Here is a 21,917-nt window from a genome sequence, read left to right as displayed (position 1 = left end):
CGTGTTAAAAGAAAACATCTCTGTCATTTATAATTGCCCATTTACTTGTGTAAATATAACTAGGTTATGTTTCTCTCATTTTGCACATTATATGATATCTTAGTATATACATGTTTTTAACAAAAAAGTTACCTGCTCTTTCTACTAATGCCTAAGATATTCTAAATAAGAAAACAAGGATGTGACATTGAAGTTTGTAATGTTATATTTCTCCCTCTTGGTGCCAGATCATTAAGGGTAAGCAAAGCATAACAGAATGCGGGCTTGATATGAAACTGCTCAACTTGCTCACAATAAAATCACAAAACAAAAACCGATTAAGGTGTCTTTAAAGAATAAAGCTATTAACTGTGATGGATTATGGAGGAAAAAGAGCAACAATTTGGTGATGTTTTTATTTAGAAAAAAGAAAAACAAAGATACGAACTATCATATGAATTGGGCTACAGGACTGCTTTCATTTATTTTTCGTTTGCAGTAAAAACAGTATTATTGTCAGATGAAACAAGCAATTGATTTCCACTGTCAGGGAGAAATATCTTCATTGAGGAGTGAAGATAATCAGAGAAAGAAAAGGTGAGAGGGAGAGAAAGTCAGAAAATAGTAAATGGAAGAAAATTATTCAAAGAAAAATGTGGGACTCTCGGGTGCTGTGGGAGTGTGTTTTTGTGTTTTGTCAGCAATGAAACAGTGACCCAGTCCTGATCGCTAGCTACAGTTTATATTCTCAGCATCTCAGCATAATAGCACAGTTTACCACATACAGATACACCCAAGGCCATGCACACACACACACACTCACACTAACACACACACACACACACAGACACACAAACAAACATATATACAGAGGATTGCTTACCATTGCTTGCTCTCAGCACCCATTTTGCTTTGCTGCGCTCTAACACACGTTCAGTAGATTGCTGAGTTCATGAATTTGATTTTTTTCCCACCTAGTCTTGACCGCAGAAGATCCTAATGTGTGTTTCTTCTGGAATATGTATGCATGTATGTGTATGCTGAGTCTTTTCTCTCCGTATAACATTTACAGGTCGACTTTTCAAGAATACAAAGGAATTCATTGGCTTTTTTTCTTTTTGTAGCCAAGAGTAAGTTAAATATTGAGCACACTGCCTCTTTTTTCAGCAATAACACTGCAAGCTAGTGGGGCATCAGTGATTTTCATTGTCACATCTTTTTTAGTTAGATGGCTCTGTGTATATCTGTGTTTCCCCTTCATTGACTCAGGAGCACTGCTACACAGTGTCGAGTAAAACTCAGGCCTAGAGACTGACAGTTTAAACTGCAGTAAACTCCAACTCTAAAGGGAATACACAGAACTTTCCTTTGGTGAAAAGTCATAGCTATGTTGATATAAGTGTTCTCTATGGCTAGTAATGCTTAAAGCAGCTGTAATCAGTATTTTTATAACAACAGTTGATCTTGCAGTGATGAATCCCCAGACAATTACTGCCTGATTCTGCAGTTCCCCTCAACTCTACGGAGCTTTATAGCATCTTTCACCTCATTGTTTTGGTTTTGAATTCAGCAACTTAACTGTTATGGTTCACTCACTGCTCTCATCGTGTCGCTTTTGGCCTCAACAGGCAGCTATTTATAGCGAAAAGCTTTAAAAACCCACTGTACGCTACCTGCTCAACACCAAAGAGCAGACAGACAAAGGTAGCAGCTAGCTGGTGAATATACAGTAGTGGAGCATTTAACAGCTATAGAGCCAGATATTTCCCTCAGGAGTTGCTAGAGACCAGAAACTAAGAGAGAGTGAATATTGGATTTACATTCATCAGGTGGACAGAAACATGACTCCAAATGAATGCTAGTGTGCAAAAAGTTCAACCTATGTCAGTGTTGTCTTTAAAGCCTATTTACGATGCCCCCACGTGGCCAAAACATCACAAATTGCAGGTTTAAAGACCCCATAAAATGGGGACCTACAAAACAGTGCATCTTCAGTGGTGACCACGTGCTGCAATAGTTATGATAACTTTTTATGGGACCTTTTTAAAAGTGACATGGTGAGTGTATTGATCAATGAAAATGGAGGTACAAGCACTTCAAGAAATCATAGATATGGACTGCTTTGTATCTAAACTGACAGGTCTGTGGTAAAGCTTCTAGATCGCATGGCACAGATAAAATAAACAATAAGTAGAAGCAGTAAACATCTTCTAAGATAAAGATTAAAGGGTTGAAGCCAATATGAGTCCTTAAGAGGAAGTTGTAATTCTTAGTGTGTCAAGTAATTTGGCAGTGTCTGGTATCACTGTTTCCATCACTCCAGCTCTTCTAAATTCACAACAGCTATTATTGATTGATTTAGGCAAACACAGTTATTTCCAAGATGGGTTGTACTTTAAATATACCTGTATTGTGTGTTTTATTGTCTTTTATCCAAAAAAAATCATACTAAGGACTGGACACTTAAACTTGAACTCTTGTTCATCATTGTTCTGCTACATGTTTACACCTGGGAGCTGTCAAACTTTGTTTTGACTGCTGGTCTCAGTGTAAACTAAGCACCACATATGCTGAACACTCACCTTCCTGTCTTAGAAATGGCAGCCAGTCATGTCATTTTAAACATTTGACCCTAAAATGTCCAATCTGCAAGACTCTTGCCATTCTTGACTGTGGCGACACATTTGGTAATGAGCTGTCGCTGTGGCAATGTCATGCACTGCATTTGCCATCACTTCATAAAACCGCCCCCAGTGCTTTGGCATCATCCGACTGACAACAGCTCCCAAACCCCCAAATAAACAAGCATGGACTGCTCTGAGACCGTTGAAGCAAATACAAATAATGGAATGACAGAATTTCAGCCGGTGCCTATGAGCAAACACGTCTGCAGAGACAGTAATAACTGCACTGAAAAACATCAATTGTGATTTGTAAAACATTTTAAAGATGTATTATGTGTAGCTTCACAGTTATCAAAGGGAGAAGCAGGGGCAGAAGTAAGGCCAAGGATGCACGCTCAAATTATTGTTTTTCATACGTTTGAGTATAGGTTTCTGCGCTTCGTTTTGATTTTATTGTTTTTCATACGTTTGTTGAGTATAGGTTTCTGTGCTTTGTTTTGATTTGAGTTTCTTAAATCATCTCCTTTCATTCTATTCAGAACATAAAGCTATTGAGTTGTAGGCTGAAGAATGATTGATTACTGATGCAGAGTGGTGGCTTCCCTCAGAAGGTAAATCGGTTTGTTTTTCAAAGCAAGAATTTTGAAAAATGAAGATAATGTTTTACGATACACACACAGACATGCAAATACAAGTACACATACAATCACAAGCAATTCTCTCCTATGCACCTCCCTGCGTCCCTCACTTTGTCCTTATTTCAGTCTATCTTTTACCTTGTCTCTCTCTCTCTCTCTCTCTCTCTCTCTCTCTCTCTCTCACACACACACACACACACACACACACACACACACACACACACACACACACACACACACACACACACACACAGAAACACACCATCCATTCTACCTATACCTGCTATCTTCAGTCAGCAACCCCTATTCCTTGCTGACAATGTTTGAGATTTACTCTGGACATAGCCTTGATTCTCCCTGTGTGTCTCTGCGTGTTTGTCCATTTTCTGTGTGTGTCACATGGGTATGATACATGTCTCTGCTCCATTCCATGGTTGTCATGGTGACAGGTGACCGGGTATATCCTGTCCCTCAGAATTCGTTCAGCTCATCGCCTTCACTATATATTTAATTTACTGTTTTTACTCGTTTTAATGCACATCTAATTTACATCTGACAAATATATTAATATTGTATTTGACAAATAGGCTCTTTGATCAACTTATTGAAGTGTAAAGAGAGGCGTAGTAGAATTTTAAACACTGTTTGTTCATTGTTTATTAGTTTGCACTTTAATGATTTTCACACTGTGTTTACTGGCCAGCACAAGCAAACTTTGCACAATATAATCTCAGCCCAAAAAAGTAAACACACAGAGGTGAAATTGCGGGCAATTTCTAATTTAAGGAGGATTTTCCTTCAAAATGTGTTTATTTTCTTAATACATTAATTCCCAATAAAAATTCTTGAAACAAGTTGCATTCACCAAAGTGCTATTTCCACTCTTTCAGTAACAATTCAGAGTAGAAATGTAGAAACTGGTGAATAAGTGTTTAGAATAAGTGTTTTCTCTTTTCCAAAACTGTTTTCAGCATATTGACATGGCATAAATTGACTTTCATGTTATTTTCCAGACACCTGCTTTTATCCCCACTGAGTACCAGCTAAATGGCCTAAACGCTTGAATCTAACTGCATCCCCATTTACTTAAACTGTTTGACAGTAGGCTGACAGAGAGTGCTAGAAATGGCGACAGAGAGAAAGACAGACAGAGAGAGGTTGTGGTATTTGTTCTTTGTGTGATAAATATAGGAGGTGAGTGGGTGGAATAAAACAACCTAACACTCTAGCAGGATAAGAGAGGAAACACAGAGATAGATATAATGACACCAGGAGAGAGAGAATATGACATAACGTGAGAAAGTGATATAATGACACTTAGGGAGAGATACAATGATACTAATACAGAGATAATTGTGGCAAAAGTGGGATGGAGCGAAAGGAATGAAAGGATGAGAGAGCAGGACAGAGGTAGAGGTAGGCAACGAAGGAGGGAGGTGTTGACGGAGAACTGGAGAAAGAGATAGAGAGAGGAATGATCTGCAGAGAGGAAGAGAATGAGGGAGGAAGAGATGCATGGAGAGAGGCACAGGGATTGAGACAATACCAGTGTTATAAAGAGAGCAAGGATGGAGAGGAGGTTGGAGAGAGAAGGGGGGGGGATTGAGAGAGATGGACGGTTACAGAAAGACAAACGTAATGTGAGAGAGACACAATGATTCTGACACTGAGATAATAAAAAACAGGGAGTGGTACATGAGAAGAGGTGGGGAAAAGGCAAAGATGGAAAGAAAACAAGGATACCAGAAACATAGACAACAAATTTCTCTTTCCTCTCCCCTCTTTTTCGTAGCCAGTACTGAATCACTGCAGTCAATAGTTCTACACTGCGTAACTTAGAAAGATGCATTTGATTTGTGGCTCAGCACGCCATGGAAAGAGGAGGCCAGCATTTGATTTATGAGCCAGGGACCTTGTGGTCAGGTTCTACTAGAGCGCTCCACCTTCTCACCACATAACATTTAACAATCTGTCTGATTGTTATGTAGATCTGCGCACTGACCCAATCCATTACTGACCAATGCAGACTTTGTTTGGGTTGTTGGGCAAAAATGATATGAAATGAAATAATTCATTTTTCTGCATTAGAAATATCTAACATCTCTCTATTGTATGAGTGTAGAAGGCAGAGAATTGAATAGCTACAATGTGGCATGCAGCACTTGGGAATGCCTGTTAGATATGGAAAAATCCTCAAGTACCCATCTGTATTTTAACCTGGGACATGCAGCCCTGCATGTACATGTTTTAAAGTGAACATACTGTGAATAACAGAGTAAAAGCCTCAAAGCCTCTGGGATATAAATAAAACAAAACATACCAGTAGGATTTGGTGTTTTAATGAAGACTGTCACAATGTGTGTGTGTGTGTTAGCATCCATGTACGTGTCTGCATCTGAGTGCACAGCACACATGCATATGACAACATGTTTTTATCTGCATGTGTCTGGAACTGCTATTTAACATAGTACTTTTCTGAAGTTAATTTATGTAACATACACATTCACACTCAGTCACTCTTTCAGTTTACCCCAAAAAGTCTTCTCACGGGTTTAACCTCACTGTGGGTCTTGTCTGTGTCGGGCGCAACCTGAAGCTGCCCCGAAAGAATAACAAACCCAATCCAGTTTTGGTGCTGTGGGGGTTAAAAAACACACACCACAGTTCTCAAAACTGACCAACCACTTAACCTCAAAATTAATTATTTTTTTATTTAAAACAGAAGAGTCTTCAGCCTTGAAAAGCAACATAAAGCAATATAAAAATACATTTAAATACAATTAAAAAGAGTTAAATAGAAAATAACAATAAGATAAAACAGGAGAGTAAAAGTTACAGTGCAGTGTAAGATATTAATCAAAAGCCTCAAATTTGATATAATAAAAGGCAACGGCAAACAGAAAAGTCTTCAGCCTCGCTTTAAAAGAACAGAGTTGCAGCAGACCTGCAGTTTTCTGGGAGTTTTTTTTCAGATATGTGGTGCATAAAAGCTGAAAGCTGCTTCTCCATGTTTAGTTTTGACTCTGGGGGCTGAAAGCGGACCTGTTCCAGATGACCTGAGAGGTCTGGATGGTTCATAATGTAAATGTATTTTGGCCCTAAACCATTCAAAAGCATCTTGACAAAGTGCAAAAGAAACACACACACAAGGATATTTAGATACAATTAAAAACAGGTGTAGTGTAGCTATTTTATCCATGCCATTGGCATGGCTCAAGGGATGGCAGTCAGTCACCAGGGCCACCACTTTGGTCCAGAATAAAATATCTCAACAACTATTGGATGGATTGCCAAGAAATTTTGGACAGACATCAGACATTCATGGTCCCCAGAGGATGAAGCCTACTGACTTTTCCACTAGCGCCACCATGAGGTTGACATTTGTGTCAACAGCAAAAAAGTCCAATACTTTTGTTCATGACCATCATCCTCAGTTGTACTTTGTGTGTATTACTAATTAGCAAATGTTAGCATGCTAACACATGAGCATGGCAAACATTAGCATTGTCATTGTGAGCAAGTTAGCACGCCGACGTTAGCATTTAGCTCAAAGCACCAGTGTGCCAAAGAACAGCCTCACAGTGCTGCTAGTGTAGCTCTACAGTCTTAGTATTTTTCTCTTCTGTCATCTCTACAATGAGTAAGTGTTTGTTGTCTTGCTCACATGGACAGCTGTTGGAAAGACTGACCATATGGTTCCTGGACAGTGTCTCTAGCAGAAAAGCTATGCTAAACTAACAAAATCTAAGCACGAAAAACCAGAGGTTCAAGAACTCAATGCTACATCAACAAAGAGGCAAGGCAAAGTACTTTTTACTAAACACCAAGTATGGTGCTACAATATGGCATCCGTACTTGATGCAAGTATTTGCTGAATTCTACTTATCCCATCTGCCCAAAGGGGGGAGGTGAGGTATGGCAGCAGAAGAGACCATGGACAGAAAGAGAGACAACTGGAGACAGAATGAGAGACAGACACAAAGACGGCTGAGGGGGAGAGGTGAATTGGGTTGGAAAGACAGTGGAGAACAATCTGAAATTAATCTGGACAGTCCAGATGGTTTGAAGTTGTGTGTGTGTGTGTGTGTGAACATGTACATGTGTGCGTCTCTGTTGCTGCCAGCTTGTCCATTTGGGCTTGTGTAAAGGTATTTACATGTGTTTGTGTGTTTTCTGTTACTTCACAAAACAAGAACATCTGTTATCTGAACTTCTGCATTGTGCACATCTCATTTTGATGGGAAAAGACAAAAACACACAGAAACAGACGCACACATATTTTGTTAAAATTTGGTTGACTAGATTGTGACTTAGTAGATAGTTGTCTCTGGAGTGTATAACAAATTTCTGTATGTGTGTGCGTGTGAAAGATAGTGTGTGTTCTCAGTGATATAAGGTTAATAAATCAATAGCCATTGCTATCTAAGAAACAATTACTGCTGGCTTTCATGTTGGCCACACACACATGCACACACACTGTGCTACGTGCCCTGTATATTTGAGTAGCTTTAGGAGTAAACTATATAAAGTGTTTCTTGAGGAGAGAGTAGCAGAAGATGAAAGACAGTGGTGAGAGGGGAGAAGTACAGGGAGAGTTTGTAAATGAGGAAAAAGGAAGAGAGGAGTGGAGGGTTGAGAAACAGTGTGCCATAGTGAAGGATACTTAAACTTGGATTGTTTTTTATTCTTTTGCTTGGTGTTTTGGCTTTTACATGTGGTACTGTTATGCCTTTGGTGCAGCTGAACAAATTGTGGAAACTAAAAGTTGCATGCTTTTTCCCCATAAAATCCTTTTGTTTATTGTTTTGCATAATTACATTTTTGTCAATTAAAATTAAAATTTAGTCTGCTTTGTTTTGCTTTAGCTAGTGTTTGCCTTCCTCAATAAGGTTATTTTAGCTGTTGCAAGTGTTGGTCTACTTTTATATAGTTCTGACTGACTTTGGTTTGTTTTTATACTCTGCAGTTGGATGTATAGCTTTCACTTGATTTGTTGCACATTAGCTTAGTATTTGGCAGCTTCAAGAGCTGCCTATTATTAATTTACTGCCCTTTTTCTCTCACTGAACTTCACACTTAAAAGCTGTTTATGAATTCTTCAAACCTTAGGCAGCTATATAGAGTCTGTTCTTCTGTGTGTCTGTGCAATTATGTCTCCTGTGAAATACGTTCATACATGTATATGCAAGTATTCCAGAGCGACTGACACTCAGAAATGTCGAGTGCTGGAAGCACATATAAAAGTAAAGGTGCTATATTACTAGTTGTCAGCAGAGACATGTATATTATATGACCATGATTTTTCTAACAAGTTTAAACAAGTGTTTTAGTTGCTTAATAGTCATACTTTAGCAGGTACATGCAGATTTTGAAGGAATACTTAATGCTAACATTCAATGCTATACACTGAAGAATTTAGTATATCTGTATGGCGTGATGAGCAGCATTTCCAGAAATGTTGAAAATGCACATTCTGACAGAAATGTTTAAAAAAAAACATGATTTTTCTGCAATGTGTTTTGCTAATTAAAAAATAGCTGCATATAAGAAGTTATTTTTAGGTTAGGTTAGTGTTTTTGGTTGTGTGTGTATTTGTGCGTGTCCATGTAGTTAATGTAAAAGATATAAGTTCTATGTTCGTCTATTCAATGTGATGGGAGGACAATGTAAGGGTTGTACAAGGTCTTATATCTGCATGTTTTAATGTTTCAGTGTTGAGTGTCTGTCATGAGATTTTCATGAGTGAGTAATGTTATCCCACGGTACATGCTGTTAAAACAACACCATACAGTATGCTGTACATGGTTAAGTGTGTATGAGTGCATGTGTCATGGGAGGTTATTTCTGGTCAGAGATCAGTAGATCACAGCACAAACATTGTCAGGATTAAAGGATTAGAGCCATAAAATCTAAATACAGTATGTACTCATATTCAGGCTATTTGCATGAAAGCTTTACATGGCATATGCTATAGTGTCATGGTAGGCTGTGAGGCATGTGTTGCATTATGTTGGAGTTGCATGTGAGGACATGGACTTGGCTTGGTACATAACGCATATTTAAGCTGTGCTCCGTATTTTATTTTCAAATATACAAATACGTTATTTCTAAAGGTTTTGGAGGACAGAATAAAAAGTAAAAAAGTATGATTAGTCTAACTTTAATCAGAATGGTATGAATCTATATTTACTCTTTATTTTTTTGTCCTGAGCTCTGTACAGAACTTGACAAATGTTACAAAGCTACAGGCTAAAAATGACAGTCTGTATCTTTGAGATCTGAAGTATGCAAGGCAGGAATAAGGCATGTAGGACAATTTAATGTAGGATGCAAGTTTGAGATCCTAATATTCTAATATGATTTTCCCATCTCTCTCTTCCAGCTGAATCTTGTGGTGGTGTAGTCCAAGGACTGAATGGTACCATAGAGTCGCCTGGTTTCCCCCACGGCTATCCCAACTACGCCAACTGTACATGGCTGATTATAACAGGGGAGAGGAACCGAATCCAGCTAACCTTCGTCACGCTGGCACTGGAGGAAGACTTTGATATTGTATCAGTTTATGATGGACAACCGTCACCTGGCAACTTAAAAATGAGGTTAGAAATAATTCTTTCATTTACTGTCTGATCGTCTTTTCTGTTCCTCTGTTGCTCTCTCTTACCTCTTTCCTCGAACCTCTTTGACTCTCACAGTTTGAGTGTAGCCTACCCTCTTCTTCAGCTCAACTATGAACAAAAAGTTGACATCTGGACAACAGCATATTTCTTTGAATACTTATTTCTCCTAGATGGGAAATGACAGTGTCTATGAAGTCAAAGAACAGTGAGTGTCAGCTTTAATTTGAGTGGATTTTCTGTCATATCGGATAAATAGTTTAAAAAAGGACACCCGTTTTTGTGCATGGTCCACTCTTTCACGGTGGCAAGCGTAGTTGGACAAAATAAATTTAGATTTGACAAAGCAGACACTTTGACATTGCAATAGCTGGGAAGGCTGTTTCATTGTCTTCTAAAAATTGAATCAGTAACACAATCCACTAGAATAGGATTAGAAGTTTTGTCATGATGTAGAAAGCTCATTGTTCAGGTGAAAAGGCACCACTTTTGTTCAATATTGAAAATACAGTATATACTAAATTTCTACATTTGATAGCATTGACATTGCTACTTACAAAGGTATCCTTTGGCAAAGTAACAAAGATATAAAATATAAGACAGGGATTGTGGTCGTGCTGGTAGCCTTGTTACTATCTATAGGAAGCATTTAAAATGTAACCTTATAGCTTGCAATGATTTTTCCTCCTTTGAAGTGCTCATGTTTAAACTTGGTGGCCCACTCCCAGTCATATTTGCTATTATTTATCGCCTAGCTGGTAAACCAGCTAAACCAGCTGGTTCCTTCTTGTTGGAACTACCTGAATTTTTATCCAGTCTTGTTTTAAATTATGATAGAATTGTTCTTTGTGGTGATTTTAATATTCATGTTAATGAGTCTTCGAATGCCCTTGCTGCTGATTTTTTAAAATATCACTAACTCTTTTAACTTTCAGCAACATGTGTCTGGCCAAACTCATTCCTGTGGCCACACTTTAGACCTAGTCTTTAGTCTGGGTCTGAAAATACCATCTGTGGAAATCAGGGACATGTTTGTATCTGGATCACCTATGCATTGTTTTTAACTGTGAATTACATCCTGATTCCTCCAACACAAACAACTTGGTTGATTCTTTTAACTACCTGTGTTCTTCAACCTTAGATCTCATAGCTTCTCTAAAAAATAGAACAAACTCCAAGACTAGAAAACAGCTATGGTTAAATGACAGTATTCAAAGCTGTAAAAGGAAATGCAGAGGAGCAGAATGCAGATGGAAGAAATCAGGTCTCCAGGTCCACTTTGTGGCTATGAAAGAGTTATTACTCTTTTATAATGGGATGGTGAAAGATGCAAGAACATGCCATTTCTCTGCACTCATTTCTGCCCATCAGCACAACCCCAGATTTCTATTTAAGACTGTGGATCAGTTAGTTAACCCAGCCTCTCCTTGTGCCTCTGCTGGTTGTGAAAAGTTTCTTTTGCACTTTGCTGGAAAGGTGGAGTTAATAAGACCTGGTATTACCCCCAATCCTGCCTTTTTAGATGTGGATCACCCACTCAGGGATTCTTTGAGCAATTTTTCTGCTGTTACTCTGCCTGAACTCACAGACATCATGTCTCTAATGCGAGTATTCTCCAGCCCTCTGGACATAATCCCAACTAGGTTTTTATTGGAAGTTATGGATTGTATTGTGCCCCATTTGCTAACTATTTTGAACAGCTCACTGTCTACTGGCTGCATCCCAGATTTCTTTAAAACTGCTTGTGTCCAACCAGTCCTAAAAAAAACCTGGGCTTGATCCTACCCTCCTAGATAACTATCATCTGATCTCCAAACTGCCTTTTATTTCTAAGGTTCTCAAAAAAATAGTTTCTAAGCAGCTTCTTGATGCTGTGGAAATTACAGTACCTTTGAAAAGTTCCAATCTGGTTTTCGTCAGCGCCACAGCACTGAGACAGCCCTTCTCAAAGTCACTAATGAGTTTTTAATGAATGCCGACGCAGGCATGTGTTCAATTCTTGTGCTGCTAGACTTAAGTGCTGCCTTTGACACTAGTGATCATGGCATTCTTCTGGATAGACTGAGGCACTGGGTGGGCATATCTGGCACTGCACTAGACTGGTTCTCATCTTATATGTCCAATAGGAAATTTTGTGTCACCGTAAATAACTTCACGTCATCCTTTTCCCATATCAACTATGGTGTGCCTCACAGTTCAGTTCTGGGACCAATACTGTTCTACTTATATATGCTCCCCTTGGGTGTGGTCATCCACAGACATGGTATTTAATTTCATTGTTATGCGGTTGACACACAGTTGTACCCCTGTCAAGCCCACTGACCTTAGTGTGCTGAGTTCTCTGCAGGACTGCCTATCTGAAATTTTCTTCAGCTCAACTCAAATAAAACTGAAATCCTTGTTATTGGGCCCCAACATATCACTAAACAAATACTGCCATTTACTGGTTACCTGTCACAAAAATCCTGATCATTAGGTTTTAAAACACTGTCAGTATCTCTGCAGAAATCTATTTCAAATTAAGGATCCTAAGGATTGGTATTGGAGCCGATCTGGGCACATTTTAATGGATCATATTGGCTAAAATAAAGCCAATCAAAACTCGATCCTTTCTTTACTGAACTCTACTGTGTCTTGTAATCTCAGGCTGCTATTGTTGCAGCGCACTGCTCTCCTTATTGACAGCCGGGCTCTACACTGCAAGCATTTTGCTCCATATGAGAGTGAAAGTTGGAATGTGAAAAATTATTTGGTCGCACTCACGATGGACTCTGTTCTGACACCAAGGTTCGCCAAATACACGGATTTGCCAAGCTCCGATGGTAACAAATCTGTCTGCTCTTATTAGCACAAACATTCAGGTAGCAGCTTAAAATTTTTAACTGGCTGCGAACGTCGTCTTTGCAGGTTAAAATGACGTTGAAGCAGGTCATATCAGCTATTGCTAATTAACGTTAATTCTGTAAGTAACTTGATGGCACACCAAAAATAAACTTGGTTGTTGTCGGGTTTGTGTGCTCCTGCAAGCCGGTGTCGGTACTCAGCCAAAGATTGTTTATGAGGTAAAACAAGCATCAGTGTTTTGTTTTTGTTGTCCCAACAGAGTGAGACATGTTCTCTCTAGCCAATGGCTTCACATCAATTTCGGGAGTTGCATTCTCCCACTTAAACTTTTATTCATGTAATGTATCAATTATTTAAGCTTATCAACTTTGTTTTGAATCTGAATCCTCAGTATATGGATCACGAAAAATAAGGTGTGCCAAATTTAGGAGGCTACACATGTTATTTCAATGTGTCAGATACATATTTAATCAACATTTAGGTCGATATATCTAGTGGATTGGATTCGGTATTCGGTATCAGATTGGGATTTATTTATTAATCTTTACCACTCTCCCTTTCTTGTACCCATTTATTTATTTGGTATTTGATTGAATATTAATCAAAGACTGTAGCTGTCTTTGTGAGAAGAATCTATGCAGTCACTGTTTTCCTAATTTATGGTCTGACTTATCGTTGGCTGACTAAATGACATGGATAAAGTCTTCAGATAAGACAAGAGACTTGCAAAAAAGTGATGTTGCTTGTCTGTTTCATTATTCATTCTTTGATTCTAGCCATGCAAAATGTCAACTAGAGTCCTCATATTAGCCAGTTTACATCAGAATTATGGCTTGAACCACTACTGGAGTATGAATGATGGAATATTTAGTCTTATCTTCAACATAAATTATGTACATATCTTTGCTTCATTACCTTGAGCTTATCAAGGAAAGTTCAACACTGTAATTGAGGCTGCAGGGGCTTTTGATAAACCATGTGGACTTATGAAACAACGTGCCAGGCTTGTTTGGCTTTACCTATTTACTACAGTGGAAGGAAATACAGGCCTCCAAAAGGCCTACAGCAGTTAAAATGAAAACCTAAAAAACACTTTACTGCAAAGGGTAAAGATTTAACTATTTCGTAAAACATTAAGGCGCAGATGGAGCAATGGCAGAACAGAAATTGTTTTCTTATATTACATGGAGGAATTGAGGAGAGTAAATGACATAAGAACAATGAGGACACAACAGAAAAGAAAGTACATATAGGCCTATACATACTCCAAAATATATAATCTGTGTGGGTGGGAAAAAAATAAAAATTCCAGGAAAGAATCACATATTCCAAAAATCAATTCTTGCACAATAATATTACATTTACATAGCTGCTAACTATGATGTTATGGAGGAGGAACAGGCAAGGATTTGGATGCTTGAATTTGTAGCAGGTTTATGGAACTGAAAATTGATTTGGAATCAATAATCAAGATTTAATAGAATCAAGACCCCAAGAATGGAAATTCTTTCCTCGAATAATTGATTAATAGTTTCAATGAAATGTCAGAAAATGGTGAAAAATGGTCATCACAGTTTCCCAAATCAAATGTCTTGTTTTGTGCGACCAACAGTCCAAAATTTGTAGAAGACTAAGGAAACCACAAAATATTCACATTTGAGATGCTGGAGCCAGAGCATTTTTTCTTTAAAGAAAGATCGATTGTATCAGATTGTTGATAGTTGACAATACATTTTCTGTCAATCAACTTATTGTTTAATTGACTAATCATTGCAGCTCTACAAAGATATTTACAATTCTAAATTTTTTTTGCAACTTCAACACACCAACAACAACTGGAACTGGAACTGGAACCCATGAACACACAAGGCAAATGGAACAACAGTGGCCTGACTCTAACATCCACATTCTTCTGTAGCGTGATAAAGATGGTGAGGATGTGATGATTAAGAATTTAAAATCTTTTCAGAAAACTGATATTCTTTCCCCCCAGGACCCCCTACTGAATGTATGTGTTGTTGTGTAAGTTGTTGGCCCGAAGCATGCTTCTGCTGGGATAGTGGAACCATGAGAGTGTGCTGTCTGCAGGGCCTACACAAGGTGAAATAACAGCTGCACCAAAAATGTCCAGTGCTCTCCAGAACTACAGCTGTGGCATGACAACAGGGAAATGAAGTGTACCAGCGACTCACTAAGAGGTGTCAGCTGCAACCCTTTTCCAGCTTGGTGGCTCTGTCACTGGTGTTTATTAGCCCTGGAGTTATTTGGCACCCACATTATGGACAGTCAAACATACCAGGTGTATGTCAACTGTTCTGTCCGCTGCAAGCCCTAAAATATAGAAGAGTGGTTAGTGATTAGTTGCTTCTAGAACTTCTGGCCTTAAGTGCAGTGAGCTCTCACAGTGAACCCATTCCCAATGTCATTTAGATCAAGTGACTAAGCCTGGAGGTACAGGCTCATTCTCCTCTCAGTTCAGCTTCTCTGTTGATGTTAGCACTTCTCTGAATGGTGTGGACATTACTGAGGACAGGCAGCATAGTGCTGAAATGAGACCACTGGCCAGCCTTCTTTTGTGCCCTCAGGGTCTCCTTGGTGTGTGTCACTGCGGGCGAAGCTTTAGCTCAGCTTGCAAGGCTTCCTCCAGCTCAAGCTGAGCATCAGTAGCTATTGAATCACACCCACCATCCCCTCTTTGCTTATTAGAGTGTAACTTATGTTTTTACATAAATATAAGAGCTGATTCCAATTATGCTGCATTTTCTGCCTGAGCTCCATGAGGGCAGTGGTCAGCTGGCTGACCTAAAACCCTTTTCTCCTCTCAGCTTCTGGCTGAATTGTGCAAGACTTGCTGATATGAACCCATCAGGCTACCCACATGGACAGTGGGATGAAGCCAAGAGGAGCTGACTGTCCTCTAGTTGTTCACAAAGAGGAGCACAGAAGAGGCAATATATATTTTTCAGACCCTGTGTGTGAGGAATGCTGCAGTCTCATATGTAGAAGAAGGGCTGACCCGGCATCTGTGGCCTCTTCTTACCAGCCCCAGCTGTGTGTCAGCAGTGGTAATTTTACTCCATCCCTCTCACTCTGATGACTGATGTCAACCGTGTGAAAATATTTATTTCTGAAACTGAAAAAGCTTCCCTCATACAGGAACCATTGCCAGCTCTCTGCCTGTATATTATACTGTATAAGAAAGGCACAGCTGCAGCCAGTTTTTTCTAAGTCCCCATTGCCTTACAGTCTGAGTTTTGCCTAAATTATTGGCTATGTTTGGAACATAGTGCACATGTAGATGGAAAGTGGAGAAGAGGGAAATGCTGAAGGAGTAGTTTGATATCACATTTCAGAGGAAAATGGCAGGTGTGCACCCAAAAGTACAACACTGAGACCGGCTATATGCAATACATTTCAATTTACTGATCACGTAAGCAAGGGTCAGAATATCAGGAAGTCAGTCCAATAGGCAACCAAATCCAAAGAATGGCAGGCAGGAGAAGTGAGTTTCAAGAAAACAGGCAAACAAGAACAAACACTGGCAGATCAGGCATAACAGGAAAGAAGGGCCCGCTAGATAACTAGGATGAAGACACTAGACAATCTGGTGGGGAACAAGGAAAAGAGGGCTGGTATATGTACTGTAGGCAAAAATTTGTTTTCTTGCTGGGATTTTAGTTGATACTCTGGTGGGAGTCATCAGCAGTGGTTGACCTTGTTTAAAGTGTGCCAAATTTTGCTCCTTCATTTTGCTCTCTTTCTACAATCCCCAGCCCCATTGATTAGAAGGGTGGGGGAAAGCTACAAAGATATAGCTGTACAGGGCCATTATGCTAATGCTGCTGGTCATTAGGTGGGCATGTTAGAAGACAAGCAGTTTAATATGGAAATTTCAACTGCCATTTCCTCATTCTAACACCAGCGGCACTGTTACTGTGAGTGGCATGCAGTTATGTTATGTAAGTTTGTTTATAATTTTAAAAACCCTCTTGATTCTGACCCCCATTTGGACCAGTCTTCCTGCTATGAAAGATCAAAAACAGATGTTCTATTTTAAGGTGCTGCTGGACTTTGTCAGACTTCAAGTTACTTTTTCAGAACCAGACAGAGAGCCATTATGGAGTCAAGTGAGAGAGTACAGCAGGGAAAACCATTGACATTCCTACTATCATGTACCCTGCAGATCTTGTGTCAGCAGCTCACCGTGTGTCCACTGTGGCTGCTGCACATGAGGCGTTTGCAGAAGTGGTTTGTCAGGCTGCACGTGGACCTGCAATTTCACAAGTTAAATGATACCTTTTTGATCCCTGTAGGAAGATTTTTTACTCTGTATGTGACCCACACTCCAGCAAATTAATGAGTTCCTCAGAAGTTCACAAACTTCATGCCATCATATTTATTTAGAACAGGGTACAAACATTTCTGCCCTCCTCAGGCCTCTATCAGTACAAATACTATCCACACCAAAAATCCACTTCTGTGCATTTCATCCATCCTAACTAGGAGCATTGGATATCCATTCTACACAAGTCCACTTCTGGACTATCTTCTGTTCGAAGGACACTGCTTTTATGTCTTAACTATCTTACTGAACATCTGCCAATATGGTCAAAGCAACGTGCATTAGTGTCTGCCACAGTGTTTTTTGTTTTTTCAAGTAATACCAGCCTGGACAGGTTTGATGTTTATCTTGGCTGTAATACCTAAACTTATCTAACATGAATTACAACTATTCCTATTAGCAAAATATTTTTGGGGAACTCTACTGGGGCCAAGATTACATGAAAAGATAGGTCCAGAATTTTAAGTCTGTCTTAAAGCAATAGTCAGGTGCGCATATGAACATTGAAACAGGTTGCTGTTATCATCCTCCTGCTCAACTGGCCACTAAAAGATTCCCTCCTAATGCTTTCAATGTAAGTGATGGGGGAGGACAAAATTCAACAGTAAATGTTATGTGTAAAAATAAATTCAAAAGAAGCTCATATGAGGCTTCAGTTAGACAAATCAAGTGTATATCTTCCAAAGTTACATTTTTCTTTTTGTTACTATCCTTCCACTGCAGCTCAACAAGAAAACACTGTCCAGGCAAACACAAAGGGGGAATTTTGCACTAAAAGACAGTGACTTTGGGAGATATCCACTTTCAGTCTTCATATGGGCACCTAACTGTTGTTAAGACTGACTTGAAAACATTTGTACATCCACCATCCAGGCATTTACACTCTAATATAATATACAAACATCACACTGCCTCCTAAATGAAAGATATCAATAAACTTACAGGAGACAAGGTTGCAATACTCTATCTAAGGGAATTAAAAGGTTACCAACATCATCAAGGTTAGAAATCTAATCTACACAAACATAATGGAGATAAAAGACATGCCATTAAAAGAGGAACTGCTTTACATGTTGCCAGTTAGAGTAAAGATATGTGGCAAATACATATTTCAACTATTCATTTAATTTATAAATCAAAAGTAATTGCCACTTGATGGGCTGATTTCCATCACAATTGGTGGGGCACTTGTTGTGGTGGCCAGAGAAATTGGTTTATTGTGAACCACTATTGTGAACAACAATAGTGCATAATTCACCAGTAAGCCCTGTATCCCTATTTATGTCAGTGGGGGAGGACAGAAGATTAGAAACACCTTTAAATACAATGCACTCTTAACACAAAGCTGTTGTACTGCATAGCATTAGGTTTTAGTTATTATTTAGATGTATCTAATATACTATATGTGTGTAAAAATTAGCATCTCATGTCATTATTTCTGTCCTCATTCTCTTTCAATGAAGACATGCTCCAGTGTGTCTACTGTGTGCACACAGGTCTGAGTGTGTTAGATGCATCTCTGAAAATTAAGCTGTGTTCACTCAAAAGAATGCTAGACATGCTTATGTATTGGTTTATGTATGTGTGCATGTGTATGCATGTCCAACCATGCACCTGTGTTAGATGATGCAGTTAATTATGGAACACAGCGATTATGGCACTAAGAATCGCTATATTTAATAAGTAATTAAGAACAAGTTATATAGCTATTAAAACATACACATGGATGCACTCTTACACAACTGTGAAACTGCTAATATCAGCAATACACACACACACACACACTCACACACACACACACACTTGTCTTAATACTGCAGCTGATTGCCAAGAGGCATGGCATTCAAGGGAGACCTCTCTGTGTTACACTGCCTCCGCTGTGGCTCGGCAAGGCAACATTGTTTGGGGAAACACAAAAAGGCAATATCATCCTAAATAGACAGTAACTTTGGAAGATACCCACTTATTTTGACTCAGACTGCTGAAGGCTCATGAAACAAGCACTGTGGTTTTTTGTCCGTCATCTCTTACGTTGGTGTTACGCTAGGTAAGGATCACTTCACAGCCAGTGTGGAAATGACAAATGAGTACAGGGACCAATAACGCTCTCAATGCCATATGGGCATGTGGCTAAGATAGACTTGAAACAATCTGAACCTATCCTTTAATACTTCACTATTTTTACTATCTTCTTCTAAACCTTTGGTATCAGAAACACCCTACCTGCACTGAAGTGGTACTCATCATGTCTTGAAGACCAGCTTTTTGATTGCTGCGTATTTGTTGTTTGTTTTTGCCATTGATCTGTGCTCCTTACAGCTTAGCAGCAGTCTTTACTTTCTTATATTATATTGCTACACTTGGTCTTGCCCGTGATTACAGAATTCACAAATATGATGGGATTATTGGATTATAGGATTTATAGATCATATAGACCATCTCTGCACTTACCCTCATGGTAATCTGAGTAAGAGCACAGGATGTAGTTGTAGACATATCAATTGAGTTTTAGTTAAGGAATTAACTTGCCTAAGTCTCAAATGATGTGTCTAGGATCTGTCTCAAGTGTGAATCGATGTTTTGCCAAAGAAAGCTAAGTATTATATACTATTCAACAGTAATATTTTTTTACTTTTATATGTTGAAGTGGTGTTTCCACTATGGTATTCTACTCTGAACACACTGAAAAAATGCATTGGAATGGCATTTAGACCATGAGATGAGACCAAACCTCTATTAAAATGCATACTAATGAAATTATTTTGGGAGGGTTAGCAGCTACAGGACATGTCTGTCCTCGTCTGCAGCCTCTGCTTCTACCGGTGCCAGTGGTAATATTTGTCATAGACCAGCACAAATTCAGCTGGAAGGAATTTGTGAAATGACTTCTGTAAGTCAACCAGCAATTGTTATTGTAATGGTGTAGTAGCAAAATTAGCCAGCACCAGTTACTCACCAGAACACCTGCCACAGGATCTCCTCTTTTACCTGTCCCTTCTCGATCCATCTTTATTATTGACCTCTTATGTGATGCAATATGTGACCCAAAAAAATAGTCCAGATGTCACAATAAATATGTCATAATTTTCTCAAACATTTCATTGGGATAGACAACCTTAAAGTTGCTCTTAGTGGCAGTGGTATTGATAAAGCAAGAGACAGTGTTCTTGTTTTTATTTATATAGTGATAATGGTTAAATAAATGACCACTGAAAAAGTACAAGAATAAAGGCATCAAACAACATTGTGGGAAGACTAAAAGTTAGGATACTGGATTGGGTATATGAGAAGAGAAGGGATTAGAACATAGAGCTGTGTTGTGTCTTATCAAAAAGGGAGAGAATGAAGAGGCAAAAGGGTAAGGTTTAAGCTGGAGTGTGTGTGTGATAGAGAAAGAGGTCAGCTGCCTTCTTTATTTGGCGCACTTGCACAATGCATAGACACACCAATATACACACATATATGCACACACGTACACACACCCACTTGTTAGCAAAATTACCAAAATCCATCCCACTTGTTAACCTGCTCAAAAGATGCTCTATGCTTTGTCTCGTAGTGGCGCTTCACATTGGTGCTTTTAGTAATCGCCACGGTCTTAGAACATATGAGACATACTGGTTTTGAACTTCCTGTGAGAAGATTGAACATGTAAGTGTCTGTCCATTCTTGATTAAAAGCTCTGTTTCCGCTGTCTACTTTTCTCTTTTTAGAGCACGCCATGTGAAATTATTTTTTCGACTCGTCTCTACTCTCCCTGAGTGTGTGTGTGTGTGTGTGTGTGTGTGTGTGTGTGTGTCACTTACTGACACGAATCGCAGGCCGCTAAACCAGGTAGATGTGAGCTGAGTTTGTCCAATGAATGTCTTAATTCTTATTTTAATTGATTGTAATATTTTACATTACTATTATTTAACCTCCCTTGCACAGTATACCAGACTTCATGCAGATACAGTAAGGTTCCCAGCTATTGTTAGAGATACAGGCGCTAGTTGAGATCTTTATATAAATTTTACATTAGTGCAGTAAGAACAGGACCAAAAAAAATAAAGAAGTGTTCAAGTAACAATGAAGCCCAGTGGAATTTGGATACTGACCTCAATTGAAAGTAATGAGAAATATCTAATGGATTACATTTTCACTCTTGTCACACACATTTCCAGGCAACATATTGTGAACACACACACATACACCCACACAAACTTAGACTACCCCCAGTAACTGCAGAGTAAAAACCACACTTTTCTGAGAAAAATAGGCCAACACTAGATAACCAGGCAATGGAACTAATCCAGGAGTACCGCTAGGGAAGGAAGGAGAGAAGTGAAGAAAGAAAGAGTGGAGAGAGAAGGTAGGGGAGAGAGAGAGAGAGAAAGAGAGAGACTCTCACATACACACTCACACATGCTAAAGCTAGTAGAACTAAGTCCCTCTGCGGTTGGTAGTTCTGTCCGTCTGTCTGTGTCTTATTGTATTCTTGATAATTCTCTAAGCTGCTTCGACATGTCACCAGCACATCAGAAAGTTGAGTGCAGTTTTCACATTATGATAAGAGTTGACCGTAAAGGGAAACTAAAAGAATATGCATGATATCTGCCGAATAAGCATTTCGATTTTCTTTTCTCATCCTGTTGTTCATGCATTTTTTCAACTGTCTGTCCAACTGAGCACTGAAGCCACACAGTGGGTAACAAAGTTACAACTCCAGTTGTATTTGTCCATGTAGGCTTAAAGGAATAGTCCGCTGAAGACAGTTTTTTTACTATACAAATGATACAAACACTCGCCCTCCCGTAGGTGTAAAAGGTGGCTTTAAAAAGTATGTAGCTTGCTCCTCTTTGGAGGATGGCAGCTGCACTCTGCATGGAGTCAC

General features: G+C 39.0%; 1 protein-coding gene across 2 annotated transcripts in view; it reads left to right on the top strand.

The window, feature by feature from the left end:
- LOC122876003 (CUB and sushi domain-containing protein 1-like) overlaps positions 1 to 21,917 on the top strand; it is a 491,774-nt gene that overhangs the window by 148,736 nt on the left and 321,121 nt on the right. For both annotated transcript variants that reach the window (XM_044195800.1, XM_044195789.1), the window contains exon 2: positions 9,624 to 9,840. In XM_044195800.1, coding sequence (XP_044051735.1) covers positions 9,624 to 9,840 — 217 coding nt within the window. The remainder of the gene's footprint in view (positions 1 to 9,623; positions 9,841 to 21,917) is intronic.

Source organism: Siniperca chuatsi, linkage group LG1, assembly GCF_020085105.1.
Source record: "Siniperca chuatsi isolate FFG_IHB_CAS linkage group LG1, ASM2008510v1, whole genome shotgun sequence".
NCBI lineage: Eukaryota > Metazoa > Chordata > Actinopteri > Centrarchiformes > Sinipercidae > Siniperca > Siniperca chuatsi.
The sequence above is the reverse complement of the archived record's forward strand: the minus strand, read 5'-3'. Positions and strand labels throughout refer to the sequence as shown.